Genomic DNA, 15,771 nt, shown 5'->3' with positions numbered 1-15,771 from the left:
CCTAGAACAGGTGCTGCAAAAATAGACGCTAGTACTTAGAAAAGGTAGTTTCCTTTGTAAAATTGGTGGTCTTATCTACCTGCTTTTGTCTTACCAGCTGTCCAATCTGGAGATTCCCCATCAAGGAGTACAAATGGAAGGTGATGGCTTCAGCCATGCAATTCGCTTACTGAAGTAAGTCCCCATCCTGTCTCATTCAGTCCTATCTCATTCAGTCCCTCACGTTAGAGCCATGGTGCTAGAGCTGCCCCTCCCCCAGGAGACCATGTAAAGCAGAGTTCAGAACCTGTGGGTGTTCTGGATTTCTGCATACAATCACTGAGGTCTTGGGGAGGCTGCTTTTCCACCTGCTGAGTCGAGATCCAGCACTCTTGGTATTTTAGGACGTCTTTCCTCTGCGTTTCTTTTTACTCCTTTAATGGATGTTTACTCAGTGCGACTGTGTATCAGGCTTGAATTCTGCTAGGGCCCTTCTGGATGCTGTGGGTTCATGTAGCAGGAGGATTTAAGCTAGTTTGGAAGCCAGAAAGGGTATCCCTGAGGGAAGTACCTGTTGTGTTCAGACTGAAGGAGAGGGGAGAATTAGCCAGAGGGAAGGTGGGCAGTGAGGCACAGAGTGGGCGGTTCTAGCCAGAAGGGATTAACTGCTAAAGTGGAGGCAGGCAGTTTTCTCTTTTTCTGTTTTTCTTGCTTGGAGGCAGGAGAAAGAGAGCTCTGCCTCCTGGAACTGAAAGGAGGTCATTGTGGCAGGAGTTGAGAGAGATGAGGCTGGAGCAGTAAGCAGGAAGGGGTCAGATCCTGGAGGGCTTTCTAAATGCCCTCAAGGAATGTAGGCTTCATCCTAATGGCCCAAAGAAGCCATCAGGTGAATTTTAAAGGGAAACTGACATCATGAGCTAGGTGTTTTTGAAAGTTCATCTTGAAAGCCCTATCAAGGATCAATTGGAGGGGACCAAGACTGGTGAAACTGGTTGCTGAAGTGGTTCACACCAGACTTGTTGGTAGCTTAGACCTGGGAAGGTTCTGCAAGGACTTAGGGGGTGGAATATTCAGGGGTTGACGAGGATATTGATGTTTGAAGGTAAGAAAGAGAAGAAAATGGCACAGGTGCCTGTTGGTTTTATCTTGGGCACACGATGGATGATGGTGGTGTTTTGTGAGATAAGGGACACTGAAGATGTGAGTTGGAAGGGGCTTCACAGGGTTGAGGTGCCTGTGCATTCTTTTGGCCAGGCACGGCTGGGTCTCAGGCTCAGGCAACAGGTTTGGGCAGGAGAAGTGTATGAGTCATCACCAAGGTGATAGTAATTGAGCTGGGATATTAAAATTGATTGCCAGGAAAGAGTATACAGAGGGAGATGGGTAGAGGTCTTGGCTCTAAATGAATCAAGGACCAGGGGCAAAGGATGCTCAGAAGGAAAGCCAACATAGTGCATTGCCTCTGTCACGTAAGGCAACCAGGATGGACTTGCAGAGCTAGGATGCCATTTATGCCTTTTTGATGCAAAAAACCGTTTTGGGGGTGTGGGAGGGTGGGCATTTGTATTGTCTCTTAGGTGTTGCTTACTGATATAAATTGCAGAAGCAGTTTTTATTTATGGAATTCCTCTGACTGCCAAGACATGGCTGCTTTACAATTTGAGCCAGTGGAGCTTTAATTTTTGTTACTTGGGAAACAGTTGGTTTCTGTGGAAGATGGGAAGGACTAGCAGCACGCACTCCACCCGTGTGTCATGGTGCTTACTTGGGACAGAGTTGAAGAACTAGAATAGCTTCCCTTCCTGGCTGTCTAAACGTTATCTCTACAAAAAGTTCTCCAGAGAGAGAGCTAGCCTTGTAATAGAAATCAATAGGAAAATGTATACTTTTAATGGCTTTTGATTTTGAATCACCTCAGCCTAAAGTATAGGAGTTAGGGTTTTGTTTTGATTTTTTAATCTTTATACTCTTCTTGGCAACTGCAGATAAATAATGTTAAGATTTGTGTTCTAGTCTCATAGCTAAATTTTTCATGTTTTGCAAGAGTCTTAAAATATCTTGTTCTCAGCAGTTTTATGAAGAAATTTCAGTCCTCTTCCTTCTTGAATTTGAGAGAACCCATAATATAGTCCTACCTAAGAAGGAAGCATTTATTGTTTTTTAAGCTTCATTATAATAATTTTTTAAAAGTCCTTATTACATCCTGGCTATTTTCTTTATTTAAAACTTAAAAGGAAAATATACAGAGAAATGGAAAATTAAAGATAATCTGTTTGTCTAGTACCTGCTGTCCATTATGGAGATAGGGTATAGAAATTAAGAAGGAAACCGTAAATAACAAATGTTTAAACACGATTTTACTAAATTAAAACCTGGCATAGGTCTAATTAGCATATAAGTACTCTAATGCGTTTACTCTTTAGAAAGTTTTAAGCTTTCATTCCTAGATATATTAATACTAAATGGGAGTATGAGTCTATACTTCAAAGCTTTAAAATTGAGCACATTTTTCTGCTCTTTGTAAAAACATGTTCAATTCTTATTCAACTTATCTTTTTGAGAATCTGTTGAGCAGGCCTCCTTGAAGTATCTGAAAGTGTCAATGGTAAACACCTTTGATTGCTGTAGTTCACGGGCCTGTTGCCTTGTATAGATTCCTAAGAGCCTTGACCTGACAGCACAGATAACACAGGTCTCAAGAGCAGCATGCTGCTCACAGTTCCTCGTTTTGAGCAAACTTCCCACCTTCTCCCGAACTATAACATTACCCTGCTGGACAGTGATGCTGGTCTGCTAGCCACACCCACAAGGATTTTTCATCTTGTCCATTGTGTTTCTTTGCCTCTTGTAGCTTATGCAAATAATGCATAGGCACAACTCATTTTTGCACGTTGTGTGACTCAGCTTATATCAGTTGTGTGACTCAGTCCTTCTGAATATGCATATGGAACCTTTATAAAGCCCTCTTCACTTTCCTTGTAGGCACAATTGCGCTTCCTTTACTAGCACGTTCAGTGATCTCCATAATGTGGTTGCTGATGTTTGTGGAACCCCTCAGGACGAAACTGATAGCACGTGGTGACCAAAAAGGAGCAGTGCTAGCCCACATCTACCTTAAAGGACCAGACCCTAGTTTCTACCTTTTTCCCATACTCAGGATTACAGGAGAAAAATTAGTTGGGTGTAGCTGTTTAGATCAAAAAACAGCTTTTTTGGATTGGTAGAAATTTTCAAATAAGGTTAAGCCATTGTCCCAGAAATACCTTCCCCAGTTCTTAATTTTTGGTGACTATTTTGAGTTTGTAACAGTTTTGTTTCAAAAGGCTTCCTTTTGGGGAGCTTTATTTCCCCCTCCTCAGTGAGGGAGGATTAAAGTTAAAATTGTAGTTTATTCTGTTACATTTGTAACCTTAAAAGAAATAAATAGTTTACAGGTTCCTTGAAGCTGAGCCAATTACTTGTGTGTCCCAGATAAAGAAGGTGACATAGAATGCATTGTTAGGGTCATGCTATCCCTCGGCATAAATTGAAAGGAGTCTTACCCTTCTTCCTTGAAAACATTCTGGCTTCTTTGTGTTCATTTTCAAACCAGATGGATTTCACAAAACACCTATTTACGTGAAAGGAGGATAATTACTACATTTATATTTTTATTTTTAAAAAATTTTCATTTATTCATGAGAGGCATAGAGAGAGAGGCAGTGACATAGGCAGAGGGAGAAGCAGACTCCCTGCAGGACTCAATCCCAGGACCCCGGGATCACACCCTGAGCCTAAGGCAGACACTCAACCACTGAACCATCCAGGCGTCCTTGCATTTATATTTTTTAAATCAAGATTAAAAATCTATCTAAATTGGCTGTTTTATAACTCTTATGAGTTGAGGTTGTGTTTTCAGGGGTAAGGACAGGCAAAAGTTCTCAGTATACCTACAAAATTGATAAGCATATATGCAATGTATGTAATTTCTGTAATTACCCCAAATAACATTGGGCAAAATCTTGTAGTGAGTGATAAAAAATAAGTATGAGGGATCCCTGGGTGGCGCAGCGGTTTGGCGCCTGCCTTTGGCCCAGGGCGCGATCCTGGAGACCCGGGATCGAATCCCACATCGGGCTCCCTGTGCATGGAGCCTGCTTCTCCCTCTGCCTATGTCTCTGCCTCTCTCTATTTCTCTCTCTGTGACTATCATAAATAAATAAAAATTAAAATAAAAAATAAAAATAAGTATGAAAGATTAGCTTTTTTTAAAGATTTTATTTATTAGAGCATGTGCGCACAAGCAGAGGGAGAAACAGACTTCCCACCAAGCAATGAGCCCGATGTGGAGCTCTATCTCAGGGCCTTGGGACCATGACCTGAGCTGAAGGCAGACGTTTAACCAACTGAGCCATCCAGGCACCCCTGGTTAATCAACTTTTGGTTACAAGTTAATCAAAAGATTAACTTCTGAAATGTTCAAAACAAAACTATACATTTAAGAGGAGCTATGGGGCAGCCCCGGTGGCTCAGCTTTTAGCGCTGCCTTCAGCCCAGGGCCTGATCCTGGAGACCCCGGGGTCGGGTCCCATGTCGGGCTCCCTGCATGGAGCCTGCTTCTCCCTCTGCCTGTGTTTCTGCTTCTCTCTCTCTCTCTCTGTGTCTGTCATGAATAAATAAATAAAATCTTAAAAAAATAATAAAAATAATAAGGAGCTATGGTAGAATTTTTAATTAAGAAAATTTTGGTACTATGTTAATTCTATTTTTATGCAACCTGTGTAGCTGTTTTCTTAAGCCTCCAAATTTTTTTAATCATCTGCAACCTCTGGCTCTTTTTTTTGCTCTTAAATTGTTTATTCTAGGCAAGTGGTTGTCAATTTGCCCTCCAGGGGACATTGGGTAATGTTTGGAGAGATTTTTGGTGATCATTAACTGAGAAGAGTGGGTAGGAGGTATTACTGTCATCTGGTAGGGAGAGGCCAAGGCTACACACAACAGAGAATTATCTAGCCTAAAATGTCAATATTGCCAAGATTGAGAAACCCTATTCTAGGTGTTTCTGAATAAGAGGCCTGAATCAAGATTCCATATTTCCCATTGTTGTTGACTTAGATAATAGATAATCATTATACCAAGTCTGAGAATTAACCCATCTTCCCTATGAGTTAAAGGATAATGTGTAATTAAAAAATATAAAGTATCTCATTATTTCATCTATTACTGTGAAAACATGAGAATATATGACTTCATAATGTTTTATGATAAGATAGTCCATAAAGCTGCAAGAGGAAAATGGATAGGTAGGTATTTTATGACATTAAAGCCAATGCATTCTTCTTCTATATGTGATATATTCAAGTGACAGTATGTTAAATGAGTTGATACATGCAAAGCTCTATCACATGAGTGTTACCTCTACTGAAGAGGGGAGTAGAGATAATAGACCTGTGATTTTGTCTTGGTATCAGTGAATGAGACTTGGTTTTACTGCAAAGGGAGCTAACATATACGAATGAATACCATTATATCAGCTACCATGAGCACTTTACACATATGGTGTCATGTTTTAAAATCAGTGACCTAGGAGGTAATTCTCTCCATTGTGTAGTTGGGGGACTGAAATTCAGAGGTTAAATGTGACTGGGTCAGAATTAGAATGCAGGTCCCTGACTCCAAAGCCCATGTTCTTTTCCACTGTATCATTCTGTTCTCAGAGTGGTTTTACAAGTATTCTGTTCCCCTTTTCCTTGAGGATGTTCTAGGTAGATTTCATAGAAAGCCAATGTCCTTGATTTTTCACTTTGAAGAATCATAGTGTTTCTAATAACAGGAATAAGGATGAAGATAAATACATTTTGTTAAAACACTCAGACAAACACTTCATTAAAGCGGGTGGTCCTAATCTGTGTTGGTGTGAGTAGAAGTGGGTTCAGTGCTATGAATTGCTGTGAATTGCTATGAATCACTTCCTTCTTTTGCAGAAAGCACCTAGTAGTGGAGTTTGAACTGAAGCCCTAATGTGATACCCTGCCTGTTGTGTAGGTTGTGCTCATGTCTTTCTGTAATGCAAAGTACACTTCATATGCTCTATCTTTCATCGCCAGAATTCCTCCCTGTAAGGGTGTGAATGAAGAAACCCAGAAAGCTCTGGATCGCTCTCTTCTCGATTGCACTTTCCGATTGCAAGGTAGAAATAACCGCACCTGGGTGGCGGAGTTAGTATTTGCAAATTGTCCACTTAATGGCACTTCTACTAGGGAGCAAGGTAAGATGCTTCACACACTTTGTCTTTGCATATTTCTGGGGTTTTCTTTTTAGTATTGATAGCGATTCTCTTTTTTTAATCCTGTAGGGCCATCCCGGCATGTTTATCTGACATATGAAAACCTGTTGTCTGAACCCGTTGGTGGTAGGAAAGTGGTTGAAATGTTCCTTAATGACTGGAATAGCATTGCACGATTATATGAATGTGTGTTGGAATTTGCACGTTCTCTACCAGGTACATGTGATAACGTTCCTTTTGGAAGGGAGCATCCCCCCCGCCCTTTTATCTAATGAAAAATAAATTTCCCTTCTACCTCAGGCTTTCCCCCAGAGACAACCACTGTTAACTTTCTTACATATCCAGAAAATTTTACTCCGAGTTCTACCGTATTACAATAATAGTATTTATTGAGAGTCTACTATGGGCTGTACAATGTAGCAGACAGTTTGCTTGTGTTAACTCATTTAATTGTCACAATCCCCCTGTGAGGTAGGTGTTAGTATTCCGCATTTCACAAATGAAGAAAACAAGTCACAGAGACTGCGGAACTTGCTGAAGGTTGCACAGCTATTTACTAAAGGGTAGAGCTGGAATTGGAACCTCTTGACCGCTGTGCTATACTGCTTCATTAGTCTCCACTCCTGCCCTAGACCCCTTCTGTAGAAATGGATACAGAAGCCCACTGTCTATGCCATTGCTTTACTTTAAAAAAATTTTTTTGACGAAATTAATGTATCTAGAGATTTTTCCAGCTAGGCATATGATACTGTCCAGATGCCTACTTCTTCAAATATGGGTTTTAAAGTTTTGCATGTGTCACCTTAGTTTCCTTTTTTCTTCCTTTCTCTTTAGACATACCTGCTCATCTAAATATTTTCTCAGAAGTCCGTGTCTATAATTACCGAAAACTTATCTTGTGTTATGGAACCACCAAGGGAAGCTCAGTAAGTCTATGAACTACTTAAAACTGAAGTTCCTCTCATAAATCCTTTAAAAAAAAAAACAACCAAGAATTCAAAAGTTATGAAAACTGCCTTGAAATAATTGAGGACTCAAGTAAAAATTAGGGCTAAAAGTAAATTTTAAAAACTTTGATGATATAAATACTGTAGACTAGTATACTATAATGCTTAACTCTTTAAAATTGAAAGCAAAAATTATGCCCTCTTTGATGGGGTATTATAATCTTAATGAGCTTTGGACAAGGTAATGTATTTTTGGTTTTTGTATTTTTTCTTCACCAATTTCAAACCTGGTTAGCAACGTGATTACTATAATGAAGATTATGAATGGCTTTGAACATTACTGTATGTCTATGTTTTTGGTCATGTTATGATTATTAACATTTTTTGATCATGTCTCAATCTTGGGAGGTATTCCCTGTAATCTCGGTTTCCTCATTTTCTTCCCACCCATATGTAAAGTCCTAGAAATTTAGCATAAAAATTCAGCCATTTGGCTTCTTTCTGGACTCTTCCACTTCAAGTAATATGAGAAATTACTTGAGTGTTTTAAAATCTATAAACTGAAAGCATCTGTGTTAGAAATGACTTCCTTTCCCTTTATGACAGCACTCACCTAGAGGGTGACTTTTCTTCAGTCCTACAAAAAAAAGGAAAAATAAGAACCACCAGTGATAATTTTCAAACAAAGCTTAATCCAGATTTGGTCTTTTAACACCTCCTCTTTCTGTTTTACTTAGTGGGGGTGGGCTAATATGCACCTACTCCGGGAATGTAATTGTCCATAGTAACAGTACTTCTGGAGTTTATAGAACCCAGTCTTATGACTGGCTTTCCAAAAAGACCTCATGTAGATCTTTGGCATTCTGCCTTACTGTTTAAACATTGTTTTTTCTTTACTTGGATCTGTTACTTTCTCAGTTTCTGAAACCTGTAATTTCTTTGATTTAGATTAGCATCCAGTGGAATTCCATACATCAGAAATTTCACATTTCTTTGGGAACTGTTGGCCCAAACTCAGGTTGCAGTAACTGTCACAATACCATTCTCCATCAGCTTCAAGAAATGTTCAACAAAACCCCAAATGTGGTTCAGTTATTACAGGTAATTAAGCTTATTATCTGTGTAAACATAAGCCTCTGTCAGTGTTAGTGTACCATGTAAAACTCTAAAAATCATGTGGGCTTAACTTGTCTTCATTGACAAGGGTGCATATTTTTATCCTTTATATCTTGCATTCTTGGGGAATTTTCTTTGATTCAAAGAGGATGCAGCAGTGTACATTGCATTCTCTTCAAGGGAAAGTCATATGGGTTGTGCCAGGAAGACCTAGGCTCATTCATGACCATTAGACATGGAAGATTCTGAGGCTTCAGCATTTGTGCAGAAACTTGCTACCCTTACTGTGTGTGTTCCTTTTAGGTACTCTTTGATACTCAGGCTCCGTTAAATGCCATCAACAAACTCCCCACCGTGCCGATGTTGGGCTTGACCCAGAGAACCAACACTGCTTACCAGTGCTTCTCCATCCTGCCCCAATCGTCCACCCACATTAGACTGGCCTTCAGGAACATGTACTGCATTGATATTTACTGCCGGAGCCGAGGAGTGGTGGCGATACGAGATGGTGCCTATAGTCTTTTTGATAATAGCAAGTTAGTGGAAGGTTTTTATCCTGCACCCGGACTAAAGGTAACCGACTTTAATATTATAGCACGAGTAAACATAAATATTTCCAAATTCTTTTAAGGGGAAAATAATGGGGCAAAGAACAAATTCCTATTTTATACAGCTGTGTTAGTTTATCACCTCTGCAGCGTCCTTCCAAAGGAGCGAGAAGTTCTAAAGCGCTGTGCCTACGTGCATGAGATGATAAAATCTCCTCTCCTTGTAATGAATAAGGTGGAAGGAAGATACTGAAGAGAGTCCTGTTTGCTAGTTGGAACTTTAAGGAACTTCAACAATGTCTTTCTCATTGATTATTGAGAAAGTTTGATTCATCAGTTCAACCATGAGATTTTTTTAAAATGTAGGGTCCTGGGCCACAATCCCTGCAGATTCTTGTATAATAGCTCAATTGTTTAGAGTCAAATAGTTACAAAGACTTGTTTGGAAAATTAGTTGCTTGCAGCCCACTCTTGCCATTTTCCTGCTCTGTTTTCAGCTCTTATATGGTGATTCTCTTGGTATTTACATCCCTGTTTCTAAATAACATGCTTACATTGCTATTTGTGGACTTCTTAGTCGAGGGCATTATCTCATCCTTGCAGTGGAAGATCATGGTTTAATTCTTTTCTTAATTCTTAATGCCTCTTCCTCCCAGGCAGCTCCCATTACACCTTCTTTCTTTCCTCCTATCCTTGCAGTATGGTTATGAGCAATTTTGGTTAGATGATTGTTCAGTATTCTCATTATAAATATGTAAACACTATCTGCCAAGCTTAGTATGATTACTTTTTTCTTGTTCAACATTTTATTTTCCTGAGAATTATTAATGTACTAGTTTGCCTGGCTTTCTCTATACTTAATCACTAATTCAGCCTTAAAGTCTCTTCCATAGATATAACTCTCCCTTCAGTGTTTACATATCAGAAATCTCACTGGTTTCATCTTGAAGAAATCTCTTCTACAGTCCTCTGACCTTCATTCTGGAATGGCAGTGCTCCAGACTCTTTGCACAGTTTGATTTAGGAATCTGTAGGAGGATGGTGAAGAGGGAGAGTCCTTGACCTCTCTCTTGTGTTGCATGCCCTGTGGCATGGACCATGGGTCTTTTTCTTGGTTTAACTCCGTTGTTTTGGTAGAATAGCTTCTGCGCGGTTTCCTCAATAAGGTACGTGGGAGGTTAATTTGAGATCTTGTTTGCCTAAAAACATCTTTAGTTTACCCTCATCTAATTGAGAGAATGGCTAGGTGTAGAATTTGAGATTCCAATAATTTTCTGTAAGAATTTTGAAGACATTGCTCCATTGTCTTCTTATTTCCATTATAACGATTGAGGTATTTAATCTCCAGTTCTTGGACCTTATGTAACTAAGCAGAGCCTTCCACTCTGTAAACTTAAATCCTTTTGCTCTGGGGATTTCCTTGTATTATTTCTTGATTCTTCTTTGTTCTCTCTGTTAGCTCATTCTGGTACCACTACTATTCTGATGTTTGGTATCTTGGACTTATCCTCTGATTTTTCTTATGTTTTCTGTTTTTATCTCTTTGTTTCTGAGAGATTTCCTTGTTTTTTCCTTTTCATCTGTTTTTTTATTTTATTTTTTTTTTTGCCATCTTTTAAAAAACTTCCAGGAGCTCGCTTTTGTTCCTAAATGTTCATTCAGTGTTCATTTTATGACATCTTTGTTGTATATGGCTATCTTAACTTCTTTTACCTCTTTTCTTCCTCCAGAATCTCCATTTCATCCACTTTGCTTTTTTTTTGTTTGTTTTAATCTCTCATATTAGTGATGCTTAACTCGCAGCTCTTAGTAGAAGGTGAGACTTGCTGACTATGGTCTTCACTTTAGGATGGTCTGCTTTGGCCATTTCCTTGGGTAACTATCAGTGTCAGTAGATTCAAGTCTTTTTATTGGGCTGGTGAGGAGTATTCAAGTCTCTGCATAGATGGTGTGCATCTGGCCCCCAATTTTTGGCAAGTCAAATAAGAGAAGGAAACTACTATTTTCAACATTCAGTATGTAAACTTTAATCTTCTTTTTTTTTTTTTAAAGTAATCTCTACACCCAACGTGGGGCTCGAGCTCACAACCCCGAGATCAAGAGTCGCATGCTCTTCTGACTGAACCAGCCAGGTGCCCCATAATCTTCATTTTTAATACGGCATTCCTTTCCATCGATGCTAGAGTCCCCCTAGTAAAAGACCCTCCACCAGAGTGGTAGAAGTCAACCTCACACAGTGAGAGTGACAGAGGCTCTGGGAGGCTTTCATTGTCTCTTAAAGAGACTTCCAGCCAGTCCTATTTTTAGTCCCACTTTCATCCCCACTTCCAGAGGTGTCTACTGCTGCCAGTTCCTACGTGTCTTGAGGATCTGGACGGAAATAGCTTTGCTTCTTGGCTTTCCCCCCTGCCAGCTTTAGGATACAACTTCCTCACATTGGATAGTTCACTTACCACTCAGCCATCTGCTCTGCAGCCTCCAGAATTCATTGCTATTTTTTTTCTTCTCCCATTCTTTCTGTATTTGTAACTTATTGCTTAAAAAAATTTTTTTAAGGAGTTTCAGTGGGGTATTGGGAAAAGATAAAATGGTGCGTTGTGACTCCATCATCTTTTATTAGAAATCAAGTGATGTACTTTTAAAAGCTTTTGAGTGATCCTGACAAGCTTTTGATCTATGTTTTTGAAGATGGGAAAGGTGGAGAGTATTAAAAGGAAGAAAATGCTTGAGACACAAACCCTCATAGCCTTGCTTAATTTTTGATGACATATCCCATAAAACAAGATTGTCCCACTCTTGGTGGTTCAAAATTTCAGTCATGTCAGATAAAAAAAGAGGAAAGATGGCTTAGTTCCTATATTCAGTTTTCCTGTCATATTTTCTAGCTTAGAAAGTGAGGACTCTCACCAAATAGGAAATTTCCCAAGTCACTTAAGTTACTTAAATGGCCAACATACAACTTTTTTTTTTCCCCCTGCATTTCTGGTTCAGAAGTTAATAAGAAAATACTTCGACCTAGTATGAGGAGGTACCAGGGTATACTTTTTCAACTTTGTTACTTGCACAATACTTTTTACTTGACAGGATTTTTAACTTAGATGTTGTTTCTGTTGTGGTTAACCAGTTTCCTCAGTTTCCCCCCTTCAAAATTATCAATATGTCTTCCAGGTTGTCCTCATAATAGTGGCTGTGTATCCAACTTCTGTTTTAGTGATGGGCATAGTATATTTCTTTCTGTTAAAATAGTCTAAATGATTAAAAATACTAAAGTTAAATAAAATAATCTGAATTCTACTTGTTTATATCCATAGACATTCCTGAATATGTTTGTTGACAGCAATCAGGATGCTCGAAGAAGGTCTGTAAATGAGGACGATAATCCCCCTTCTCCCATTGGAGGAGATATGATGGATTCTTTAATATCACAGCTTCAACCACCACCCCAACAGCAGGTAATGTCTTGCTGAAATTCCAAATGGCTTCACATTCACATAACTTAATGGGTTCTTAAGGCGTCAGGGCTTCTTTGTTGAAAGGCAAGGAGATCCTTGGTGGGCCCAAGATGTCCAGAAAGTCCATAAGAAAAAATAATGACATAGGGAGAGGAGGCTTCTAGTGATGGCAGGTGAACAGTACCAGAAGTAGCATTAACCTCAGATTCGTGCACTTAAAATGATGTAAGGTGATTAGCCATGTGATCATAAAAGAGGATATCCAAATGGCCAGTAAGCACAGAAAGGGTGTTCTGTATCATTTGGCATCACAGAAATACAACTTAAAACCACAGTGAGAGGGCAGCCCCAGTGGCCCAGCAGTTTAGCGCCGCCTTCAGCCTGGGGTGTGATCCTGGAGACCCGGGATTGAGTCCCACGTCAGGCTCCCTGCATGGAGCCTGCTTCTCCCTCTGCCTGTGTCTCTGCCTCTGTGTGTGTGTGTGTGTGTGTGTGTGTGTGTGTGTGTGTGTGTGTGTCTGTCATGAATAAATAAATAAAATCTTAAAAAAAAAAACCACAGTGAGATAATACTCCGTACCCACAAAAATGGCTTTAAGGAGAAAATTGATAATTCTTGCCAGCATTTGGTATTAGCAAGTGAAACTCCTTTACTACTGGAGGGTGCATAAAGTGGTCTAACAACCTTTCAGCGGTATTCCAGAGCACTAAATCTGAACATTAGGCACAGCTTTGACTTAAAAATTCTACTCTTAGGTATATGTGCTACAGAAATGTATCAAGAAACACAAGAATATTAATAGCAAACATATTTATCTAAAAAGTACAAACTACCCAAATATCAAGCAACAGAATGAGTGAATAAACTGGGTCCATTCGTACACTAGAATACTTACAAAAATGGAAAAAAAGAATACAAACATGAGAAAACAAACTCTTGTTACATGTAACAACATGGTGAATCTTGCTGACCTAATGTTGAACAAAAGAAACCAGATGCTAATAACTATACATTTAGTATTTATATGAAATATGACAACAGACAAAATTAAGCTTGAGTGACAGCAGTCAGAATAGTGCTTACCTTGGGGAGGTGATAAAGACTTGGAAGGCATATGAGGGAGGCCTCCGGGGACTAGTGGTATTGTTCAGTGTCTTGATCTCTGTGGCTGTGGCATTTGTAAAAATTGATCAGACTGGACATTTTCTAAGATTTGTGTTCTTTACTATATGTGATTTGTACCTTAAACAAGAAACAAGGAAGGATTATGTTGTCCTAGGTTTTTCGTGGCTGGAGATGAAGGTAAGGGTGAGGAGAGGTCAGGTTGAACTACCATATTTGATTGCCTGTAAAACCCCACCAAATGTAAGATGCACTACTTTTTATAAACTGCCAGAAACAAAGCTGCCAGTGAAACCATGCTGTGCCATGAATTGCAAGATACAAAGATACACCCTGACTTCAGAGATAGTAAAGGGCATGGGGGTGGTGCTGAGGATCTTATAATCCGTGAAATGGTAGATAAATGATAGAGAAAAATCAGTGATCTGGTAGATAAAATAAGCAAAAAAACCATCTTGAGGTATATAAGCAATGGTAATATAAGGTCAGGAATGAGGTTTTTGCTGTTTTTTAAATATTTTGAGGGATCCCTGGGTGGCGCAGCGGTTTAGCGCCTGCCTTTGGCCCAGGGCGCGATCCTGGAGACCCGGGATCGAATCCCACGTCGGGCTCCCAGTGCATGGAGCCTGCTTCTCCCTCTGCCTGTGTCTCTGCCTCTCTCTCTCTCTCTGTGACTATAATAAATAAATTAAAAAATTTAAAAAAAAATAAATAAATAAAATAAATATTTTGAAAGTCGGAGTTTTTAAAAACTTGTGTTATTGATGTATAATTTACACATTTCCGTATCTCATGTTTCCTGTTTCATAACCACAGAAATGTGTAAAGGTTAACACCAGCCGAATGCTATGTGCTGTCTGTACTATATATACTATATGCAGGTGGCTTTTTAACCAACGTTTACTTTTTTTCTCTGCAGCCATTTCCCAAGCAACCGGGATCATCAGGTGCTTATCCCCTTACTTCACCCCCTACATCTTACCACAGCACAGTTAATCAGTCTCCCTCTATGATGCACACACAGTCTCCAGGTAAGATACTACTTCCTCTCCTGTCATGTTCAACTTTGACATCCAGAACAGATATGGACACACACACACACATGCACCACACATGTAGCCTAGACCTTCAGAGACCACTCCTTATCTGTGGCTAGGTATCTCCTATTCATTCCTTATGGCAGGGTTGTGAAAGCTGTGTTCATGATTCAGGAGCACTTGAAAAGGTTTGAATTAAGTGGAGGTATTGTCACCCAGAGCCAGGCTTGAAGCCCAGCTCGGAGAAGCGCTGGTCACAACACAATCTGTGGCAGAGGCCAACAAACCAAGGTCCATGGGCCAAGTCCTGCCCACCGACTGTTTTTGTAGTTTCGTGGGAATCCAGCCACACCCCTTAATGCAGTCGTGGGGGCTGCTTTCCTTCTAAACGATCCCTTACAGAACAAGTTTCCTAAGCTGGGTATATATGAAAGGTGCCCTGCCTGTCAGGCCAGTGCACAACCTGCTTGTCCAAACAAAATGGCTCTGTTGGCAGCCCCATGAAGTGCACTATAAAATTGCTTGAGGATACCTAATTTTTACTTTTAACCAAACAGTTCTTTGGTATCACTTAAGCTCTTGCCCTGGGCCAGATGCTCCATGTGCTGGGGATTTAGCAGTCAGCAAGATACCAGTCCTACTCTTAAAGCTTAAGTCTAGCAAGAAAGATGGGTATCAGATTTGTTGGGTAGATGACCCCTTACCTGCTCATCAGAGGTGACGGAACCACAGATGGAAGATTTGGAAGTTACTTCATGTCACTGAAGGTCATTGAAGGCTGAGTTGAGTGGGTGAGCTTAGCCCCTGCGGAGTACGGGGAGCTGCTTCTCAGATGTAGGAGCCTGAGAAGGAGCTGCTAGAGAGCAAGGAGCAAAACAGGAGATGTGGGCATAGAACCCAAGGCGTATGTGTTTCTAGGATACGAAAGAGGTTTTATGTAAAGGAAGCAGAAGTAATTATTTTGGAATAATTATAGTAGCAGACAGGTATACAGTGCTTGCTATGTGCTAAGCCGTATGTATGAGCACTTTATCCATTGAATCTCCACAGCAAAACCCACAGCTGAATATCTAAATATGACGCTTAAAGGTTAATCAAGTTGATGGACATACTTAACTGCTTGTAAGGCACTCCATTAAGCACAGAACGTAGAAAATAAATTCTCTTAGGTAGTAGTAAGAATTTGAAACGCATAGATACTGAGGAAAGTGATGGTAATGTAGTTTCTCTGTGTAACATTTATTCGCGGTTTGAGGAGCATAGGTCCCCCTTTCCTGATCCTCGGTTGAAACTAGTCCTCTGGC

The 15,771-nt window shown here is 39.9% G+C and overlaps 1 protein-coding gene across 4 annotated transcripts in view; it reads left to right on the top strand.

Moving 5' to 3' along the window:
• The window catches only part of MED14 (mediator complex subunit 14), a 65,524-nt gene that overhangs the window by 37,355 nt on the left and 12,398 nt on the right, over positions 1-15,771 (top strand). For all 4 annotated transcript variants that reach the window (XM_038587204.1, XM_038587202.1, XM_038587201.1 and 1 more), the window contains exons 16-23: positions 98-174; positions 6,066-6,226; positions 6,314-6,460; positions 7,079-7,170; positions 8,140-8,292; positions 8,611-8,880; positions 12,167-12,307; positions 14,350-14,461. In XM_038587204.1, coding sequence (XP_038443132.1) covers positions 98-174; positions 6,066-6,226; positions 6,314-6,460; positions 7,079-7,170; positions 8,140-8,292; positions 8,611-8,880; positions 12,167-12,307; positions 14,350-14,461 — 1,153 coding nt within the window. The remainder of the gene's footprint in view (positions 1-97; positions 175-6,065; positions 6,227-6,313; positions 6,461-7,078; positions 7,171-8,139; positions 8,293-8,610; positions 8,881-12,166; positions 12,308-14,349; positions 14,462-15,771) is intronic.

Source organism: Canis lupus, chromosome X (assembly GCF_011100685.1).
Source record: "Canis lupus familiaris isolate Mischka breed German Shepherd chromosome X, alternate assembly UU_Cfam_GSD_1.0, whole genome shotgun sequence".
Classification (NCBI taxonomy): Eukaryota; Metazoa; Chordata; class Mammalia; order Carnivora; family Canidae; genus Canis; species Canis lupus.
This window is presented reverse-complemented; position numbering and strand designations above follow the sequence as displayed.